We start from the raw sequence: 8,296 nt of genomic DNA, 5'->3' as shown, positions 1-8,296 counted from the left end.
GGTCCACAGAGCCCGGGAGCTGGGGGACGGGAGGCGCGGGGGGCCCCGAGCCGTGGGAAGTCCGTGTACCCAGGCTGCCCGGCGGCTTCTCAACAGCACACGGACATCTAAGAAACGCGGAGCCGCCCAGTGACCCGCTCTGGACTTAGTGGCGCCGCGAGGCCCCCCTCCGCGCCGCTGACCACCGGACACTCGGGTGTTGACGATCTGGGTCCTTGGGGACCCAGCCTGGCTCCAAACGATCCCGGCCCGAAGGTGTTCAGTACAGCCAGGAGGGCCGAACCGAATTCTATCTCCCGGACGCGGTGGTTTCCCATCCGCCTGGAGCCCCGTCGGAGGTTCGGGGACACCACGCAGGTGGTCCATCCTCGAGTCCGGGGCCGGAGCCCGACCTCCTTGCCCCTGAGCTCTCGGAGCCTTCCGGGCAGCAGCGCCGGCCCAGGCGGGAGCGGGGGAGGAGGGGGCCGCGGCAGCTCCCAGAGGGGCAGGGGTGGGACGCGAGCGGAGGCAGCCCCGGTGGCGCCTCGTGAGACCCCAGCCGCGCCGCGGGCCCGGGCCGCAGACAATTAAAGCGGGATTCCTCCCCCGCTGACGTCGGCGGCGCGAGGCCCCTCCCGCGGCGGCATAAAAGGCGCGGGCTCCGCAGCGCAGGCGGCAGTGGGGGCCTGACAGCGCGGCGGTGTGAACCGAGCGGCCGAAGAGCGCGGCGCCCAGAGCGCGGGCCGCTCGCGGAGCCACAGCCCGAGCCGGGTCCCAGCCGGAGCCGAGCCCCAGCCGAGCCGAGCCGGGCCCGGAGCGCCCAGTGCCCGCAGCCATGCCGGCCGGCCGCGCCGCGCGCACCTGTGCGCTGCTCGCCCTCTGCCTCCTGGGCGCCGGGGCCCAGGATTTCGGGCCGACGCGCTTCATCTGCACCTCGGTGCCCGTGGACGCCGACATGTGCGCCGCGTCCGTGGCCGCCGGCGGCGCCGAGGAGCTCCGGAGCAGCGTGCTGCAGCTCCGCGAGACGGTGCTGCAGCAGAAGGAGACCATCCTGAGCCAGAAGGAGACCATCCGCGAGCTGACCGCCAAGCTGGGCCGCTGCGAGAGCCAGAGCACGCTGGACCCCGGGGCCGGCGAGGCCCGGGCGGGCGGCGGCCGCAAGCAGCCCGGCTCGGGCAAGAACACCATGGGCGATCTGTCCCGGACACCGGCCGCCGAGACGCTCAGCCAACTCGGGCAAACTTTGCAATCGCTCAAAACCCGCCTGGAGAACCTCGAGGTCCGCGCGCGCCCTCGGCTCCGGTTCCCCCTCCGGCTCGCTCGCCCCTCTGCCCTCCCCAACCCCGTTCCCTACCCGGCCAGGTTATCCCCCACCCCCGCCTCAGCCGGGCGGGTGCCCGGCCGGTGCCTCTCCGCGCCTGCGAGGCCCCGCGGCGGCCACTCGCCCCAGCTCCCTGCCAGGCCGCTCCCGCAGTCGCCCAGAGGGGACCGCGCCGCGGGCCTTCCAGCACGGTCCCCGCGCCTCGCCTAACGGTGTGGTTTCCCCCGCCCTTGCACCCCGCAGCAGTACAGCCGCCTCAATTCCTCCAGCCAGACCAACAGCCTCAAGGATCTGCTGCAGAGCAAGATCGATGAGCTGGAAAGGCAGGTGCTGTCCCGGGTGAACACCCTGGAGGAGGGCAAGGGGGGCCCCAGGAACGACACCGAGGAGAGGGTCAAGATCGAGACCGCCCTGACCTCCCTGCACCAGCGGATCAGCGAGCTCGAGAAAGGTACTGGGGCCAGGGGGAGCCGTGCTGCCTGCCTGCGCCTGCTTGCCCAACCCTGCCTCCGTCCCGATCCCTAACAGCCCAGCTCTGCACTGTGCAAGCCCCAAGCCGCCCCTCTAACCCCAACCCCTGCACCCCTTTCTCATCCCCCGCACCCCTTCCCAGGTTCTGGGCTTCTAGTCGGTGTTTCTAGCAGGGCTGGGTGCCTTGGGCTGGGGCTGTCACTGGGAAAGGGGATTGCATAGTGCCGCCTCCCCCATCCAGACACACTCACACACTCGCTGGATTTTTCAAGTCTGATTTGTTTAATCCTCAGTAACTTTGCACAGTGGCTGTCGCTGGCCCAAACCCTCCCTGCTTAAGAAAGCCTCTCTCTCCCTGGTCCCCAGCCTCAGCGTACAGCTGGGTGCAGGCTGGCGCTGGGTGCTCTGGTTCCCCGGGCCGCTGAGGCTGTTAAGCAGGTTTCTTCCCAGCTGCCATGCCCCTGGTGTCCTCTCAAGATCTCCAGCTCCTCCCCACTTCTGTCCTGAACCCCTACCCTGAGGTTTTCTCTTCTGAGTGACCCAAGCCCTGGCATCTTTCAAACCCCTGAGGTTTCTCAGTCACCAACTCAGGCCAGCCGGCCTATCACCCAGGGCGCCTGGATGAGCTCTGGAGGCTCTGCCTTGAAGTCGCAGAAATCAAACAAGGTTGTAAAAGGTGGGGGGCGGGGGGGTGCCCGGTGCGGAGCAAGGCCACGTGACCCTGCTCAGACCGCAAAATGTGCCGGACAGATTTAAACAGTGCCATCTTAAGGCTTGTTACGTAACTGAAAAACAGATCAGGAGAAGGAAGGACCTCAGGAGGCAGGGAGAAGGAAGGAGGGGAGATTGGGGAATGAAAAAACCCAGAGAAAGGCCAGGGGCTGGGCCCCTCCCCATCCGCCACTGTAGGCCTCAATGGGTGGGGGGAGCCGCGGGGGTGCTGCACTGAGGGGGCCTGCCCTGCTCTGCTCCCTGCCAGTTGGTTTAGAGGAGGGGGTGGTTGCTGACCAGGCAGGATGCCTTCTAGAAATAATTTTTGGCCTGGGGAACTGGTTTCTTTCTGGGCTTCCTGGCAGGACCACGGCTGCTCACCCAGGAGTTGACTAGGGTGTGTGTGTTCCTGGGCTCTGGGCCTGGTACTGGTGCCCATTGCTGGCCAGGAATGTTTTGCCTGGAGTCAGTCACACCATACCCAGGGTGCCACAGTATATGGATGGGCTATGGGGGTTGGCGCTCACTGGAGAAGTGGCCGGTGGGGAGGGAGAAGGTGGGCCTTGTGGAAGGGGAGGCCACCAGGCCTGGAACCTGAGCTGTGAGGACGCTCGCTCACCTGAGAGTGTGGCGGCATCCTAGAGCAGTCACCTTGGGGAGCCCTGGTGCCCAGAGTGCTCCCAGCTCCTTGCTGCCCTGCCCTCTCAGCAGGGCTCCAGGCAGAGTCCCTGGAAGGGCCTTGGTGGGGGAGCTGCCCAGCCTCACACCCAAGAAGCATTGGTGGGTCAGAGGCACATCTGGCCTGGGGGGAAGTGTGTGGGCGCCAGGGCTTGGCTGTCGGGTGGGGAGAGGCAGGAGCAGAGCCTGGGATTGAGCGAGGAGGGGCTCTGAGCCCCGCCCCATCCTGGAATCAGGTCGGTTACTCTCAGGTTGGCTAGCCTCATTCCTCCTTTGCAGCCACCCCTACTCCTTGGGTTGACTTGGCTTGGCAGCTGTCCCCATTCCCTTCTCATGCCCACCACGCAGCCCAGTGTTGATGCAGCAGCCCACCAGGCACTGCCCCCCACCCCCATCTCTCCAAGGATGCCAGCACGTGGGCGTGACAGCCGGCCAGACCTGGAGCATGGAGAGCTTGGGTCAGCTCTTTACGAACTAGCCCTGTGCCTTGGGGCAAAGTACTTGACCTGGGAAGCCACCTGCTCTGCGTCTCCAGAATGGAGACCGGAGCCTGCCCCGGCCACATCACAGAGCTTGGTGGGGACCGAACTCAACTCAGACACCGATAAGCACTTCATGCAGGTGCAGATGTCAGGACTGTGTCTTCCGCAGGTCAGAAAGACAACCGCCCTGGAGACAAGTTCCAGCTCACGTTCCCACTGCGGACCAACTATATGTATGCCAAGGTGAAGAAGAGCCTGCCGGAGATGTACGCCTTCACTGTCTGCATGTGGCTCAAGTCCAGCGCGGCGCCAGGGGTGGGCACGCCCTTCTCCTATGCTGTGCCCGGCCAGGCCAATGAGCTGGTCCTCATTGAGTGGGGCAACAACCCCATGGAGATCCTCATCAATGACAAGGTAGAGCAGCCCCCGGGCTTGCAGGGTGGCAGGGCGGCAGGGCGAGGCCCCAGGGCCCCAGCTCATGCTGCATGCTAGGACAGGGCTATGGTGGCCTCAGATGTTGATGGGGCCCCAAGGAAAGTGTTTGCCAGGTGGGACTGAGGGAGGGGGAGGGTGAAGTGGGAGGAGCACCCTCACCTGTACTGGGAGAGCAGGGACAGCTGGACCTTCCCGGATGCCTCCTGGGGTGGGTATGGGAGACGGCAGAGAACGAGCCACGGGGCCTGGCCCTGCCTGATGATGTGATCTGGACTCCTCCATCAGCTGGCCTTGGAGCTGGCTTTGCCCCTCCATAGCAGGGACCCAGAGATGCTCTAGGGGGGTGAGGGGGCCTTAGAGTTTTTCCTGAGTCCAAGTCAGCCCCCTAACTCTTGGGAGGAGGACAGGTCTGTGCGACCCCTTGGAACAGGACGGCACAGGCAGCCTTTCCCTCTAGTGAACATTCTCCATCCCCCCCTGTTAGCTGCAGAACTAGCTGCCAGCTCTCAGAGTGTCTCAAGTCCAGGCCAGCAGTGGTAGTCAGTGGCTAAAACCTGGGCTGGGAAGTGGATTCCACACCCTTGTTCCTGTTGCTTTTCTCCACAAAGGGCTGTGCCATTCTGGGCCCCCTTTCCCCAAGCGGAAAGGGTGTGAAATTTCTTTCCTCACTGTCTGCTGGACCGTCATCCTCCCGACCTGGAATGGCAGCGGGAGAGTGAAATTCAAGGTCGGAGGCTGGTCTGAGCTTTAAAAGGCATCGTGCTCTGTGACATCTCTCAGATCCTCGGCAAAGGCTTGCCGTGTTGTAGAGTGAGAGGGTGTAACGGCTAGAGATGGGACATTGGAAGAGAGAGGAGAGGCCAGCAAGGAGGCTGCACAGGTGTTGCACGGAGCCCTGAGAGGCAGCAGTGAACTCAGACACCAGGGATGTCTCTCCATCCAAGGGCTTGTTGTGTAGACTAGCAAAGAGGGAGGAGGCTGAGTAGGAGTGAAGAGACTGTGCACCCACATGGCCCTTGGGGGTTCCCTCAGTAGAGCATTACATTTCCTGTGTGATTCTGTGCCCCACGCCCAAGTGGGGCTGACAGACACTGAAGTCTGGGGCAGTAGGTGCTGTGAGAATTCAGTAATAGTTCTTGATATTTACTTTGCAAGTAGAGATAGGAACAACTGAGGCAGTGATTATGGCTTCTGGACTGTACCTCTGTACCCACCAGCCGGCGTCTGTCATTCTCCTTCCCAGGTGGCCAAACTGCCTTTTGTCATCAATGATGGCAAGTGGCACCACATCTGCATCACCTGGACCACCCGGGACGGGGTCTGGGAGGCCTACCAGGATGGCACGCAGGGTGGCAGTGGCGAGAACTTGGCACCCTATCACCCCATCAAGCCCCAGGGCGTGCTGGTGCTGGGCCAGGAGCAGGTACTGTGCTGGATGTGGTGGAGGAGGGGAGAGAGCTTCAGAACCAGAGGCTGGGAAGGGGAAGAGGAGCAACGAGGGAGGGAGGTAGCCGGAGAAGTGGTTCCCCTGAGAAGCAGCCCGGGGAGTAGGCCAGGCAAGTCCTGTGCCCTGGGTGGACTTGCGCTTGAACTTCCTGCAGGAGTGAGCTTTGGTTTCAACGCTCCCATGGCTGCAGCAACACTTTATTTGGCATGGGAAGGCCAATTCTGCTTTTAGTGATGAATAATTTAGTTCCCGTGAAGTGGTTTGTCTCCCGTTGAGCACCTGGGAGGAAGACGAAGGGATGGAGAATCCGGGATGTCTATCCCTGTTGGGCAGCTTTAGCTGGCATGGAGTGATGTCTGGGCAGGGGCCCCAGGCCCAGCTGCTGTGGTTGTCCATGGCTGAGGGACCAGCTGCAGGAGGGGCAGAGTCCAGGTCCCCCCAGGAGAAGCTCCAGGGCAGAGATGGTGCCATGCCTTTTCTTGGGCTCCCTCAGGGGAGGGACGGATGTAGGGCTGAAGAGTCAGGGACAGGGAGATGAAACGGCACCCAGGAGTGGCCATGAGAGTCTGTGATTGGACAGGCACAGAGGCGCTCAGACCCTCGGCCTAGGGATGGGCCCCCAGACCACCTGGCGACCCCTCCACTCTCATCCTCTGTTTTTCTCCAAAGGACACTCTGGGTGGTGGGTTTGATGCCACCCAGGCATTTGTGGGTGAGCTGGCCCACTTCAACATCTGGGACCGCAAGCTGACCCCTGGGGAGGTCTACAACCTGGCCACCTGCAGCACCAAGGCACTGTCTGGCAATGTCATCGCCTGGGCTGAATCGCACATTGAGATCTACGGTGGAGCCACCAAGTGGACCTTCGAGGCCTGTCGCCAGATCAACTGAGCGCGGCAGGCCAGGCTGAGCCCGCCCGCCCTCACCCCCTGCTTGTGCGGCGATGATCTGTTTTGTGCGTCTCTTCTCTCCCTTTTCCCCAGGAATGAACCGAGGCCGTCGCCCCTGCACACGCACACGCACACAGCCTGGTTTTGTCCTCATGCACACGAAGCAGCCCCTGCTCCCATCTGTCCCTGAGGAAGCCCCACTTCTCTGTAGGAGCCCGGACTCTCTCAGGCGTGCCCCATTCACAGCTAAAGTGGGTGCTGCAACGTTTTGAACAAGGCAGAAGTAGGTGAGAGGATCTGTGTGTGTGTGTCTACATGTGTGTGTCTACGTGTGTGTGTGCGTGGCTGGGGGAGGCCTTTTCTTTGAGGACGTACTTCATTTCCTTCTTTCTTTTGGCTTTGGAAAAATTTCATGATGAAAATTCATATTTGCCAACTTGGTTAGCTGCGCGCGTGCCTTGGGGTTGGTGCAACCTCAGTACACGCATTTGTCTTTGTTTGCAAACCTTTTTCAGAGCAACATATCTTTATATTGATGTAATAAATGTCTTTTAGTGGTTTGTCAAAGGCCGGGGGCGGGGGCTCTCTACAGAGAATTTTTATTTTGTAATAGAAGTGAATTGTCTCTGAAGGGTGAAGGCGGGCTGTCCTGGGATGGTACCCTGTGCTCTCCCCTGGAGGAGAGGGGATGGCTGAGGACAGTGGCCCTTACCCCAGGGCCAACCAGCATCCATCCCTGCTGTTTGCATCTGAGAGCAGCATGGGGCCTGGGAGGTCGGCCTGTGTGCCCAGCTCAGCTGGCTCTGCCCCAGGACGGCCCTGCTCTCAGCCTTCCCACCTCCTCAGATCCTGCAAGGCTGGGGTCTGCCCCTCCCTTCCCACCTCTGGAGCTGTGCTGCGCTGCTTCAGCCCAGAGGGCCCTGAGAGAGGAGCGTCCCGCCCACAGCCCGGGAAGCCAGGCCCCAGCGCCCCTCTTCTTTGGCCTCCGGCAGTGCAGACCAGAGGGGACCTTTTAAGGAAAGAAGCCGTGTTTCGATGAAGACCTGGCCACATGGGGCCACGGGGACTTCAACCCAGTCCATCGGTGGGAAGGTCCTCTTTGGGGGCCTTTGACAGCCATATCTCTCCCAGCACACTAGGCGCCAGGTGAGCTGGTTCAGACCCCTCCAGGGGTACTCCGGAGACCTCACACGTGGAGCCAGGCCTGGCCAGGGCGGGGGCCTGAAACCCACTCCTCCATCTCACGGGGCTCACGGCCTACAGCAGCCTGCAAGCTGCCACTGGCCAGTGACACTGATACCTGACCAGTGTCCAGAACATTTTTGCCTTTTTTTGTTCCCCGTGAAAAGCAACATGAACATTTCCTTCTAGTCCTTCCAAGGAGGGAAGAGAAGTGTATGTGCGTGTGTGTGTGTGTGTGTGTATGTGTGTGTGTGTGTGTTTGTGTGTGTGTGTGTGTGTGTGTGTTGTGTGTGCGCTGAATGAGAAAGAGAGCAGGCTCGGGAGGCCCTGCCCAGGGTAGGAGGAGCTTCCTGCTTTGCACCATCTGGTGGTCGCACGCCCCTAGGGCACCCCAACTCTGTCTCCAGGAGTCTCATCAGCAAACGGCTGACAAGTCTTTCTAGAAATTCTACTGCACTGCCTGGCTCAGCTGCAGCTGCAGACATTTCTGCAGGAGGAGCAGGTGTTTCTGTCTTCTGTTCCTTCTAGGGCCACCTGTCCCCTTAAACACAGGTCCACGTTGTGTCAAGAACCTAGTGCATCTGTGTGTGTCTGTCAGTGTCTCTGTGTCAGTGTTCTCGTGGGTGTCTGCACGGTACCTGGCCGCCGTTCTGCAATGCATCACTCCCGCGGAGGGGGGTGCAGATCAGGCGCTGCGCTG

At 61.7% G+C, this 8,296-nt stretch overlaps 1 protein-coding gene across 1 annotated transcript; it reads left to right on the top strand.

Moving 5' to 3' along the window:
* Window positions 1-653: 653 nt before the first annotated feature.
* NPTX1 (neuronal pentraxin 1) lies at window positions 654-6,981 on the top strand. Its single transcript, XM_055241787.2, has 5 exons — window positions 654-1,258; window positions 1,544-1,751; window positions 3,812-4,056; window positions 5,321-5,500; window positions 6,194-6,981. Exons 1-5 carry the CDS (start codon window positions 815-817, stop codon window positions 6,413-6,415), a joined length of 1,299 nt encoding a protein of 432 aa, XP_055097762.1. The 5' UTR covers window positions 654-814; the 3' UTR covers window positions 6,416-6,981.
* Window positions 6,982-8,296: the final 1,315 nt, after the last annotated feature.

Source organism: Symphalangus syndactylus, chromosome 14 (genome assembly GCF_028878055.3).
Source record: "Symphalangus syndactylus isolate Jambi chromosome 14, NHGRI_mSymSyn1-v2.1_pri, whole genome shotgun sequence".
NCBI classification, from domain to species: domain Eukaryota; kingdom Metazoa; phylum Chordata; class Mammalia; order Primates; family Hylobatidae; genus Symphalangus; species Symphalangus syndactylus.
Note: the sequence above shows the minus strand (reverse complement) of the source record. Positions and strands in the feature narration are given on the sequence as shown.

Excerpts from the sequence above, each read along its gene's own strand:
- NPTX1 (XM_055241787.2), top strand. The coding sequence starts at position 815 with ATGCCGGCCGGCCGCGCCGCGCGCACCTGTGCGCTGCTCGCCCTCTGC. Across the intron at positions 1,259-1,543 it reads CCCGCCTGGAGAACCTCGAG|CAGTACAGCCGCCTCAATTC; the intron begins GTCCGCGCGCGC and ends TGCACCCCGCAG. Across the intron at positions 4,057-5,320 it reads AGATCCTCATCAATGACAAG|GTGGCCAAACTGCCTTTTGT; the intron begins GTAGAGCAGCCC and ends TCTCCTTCCCAG.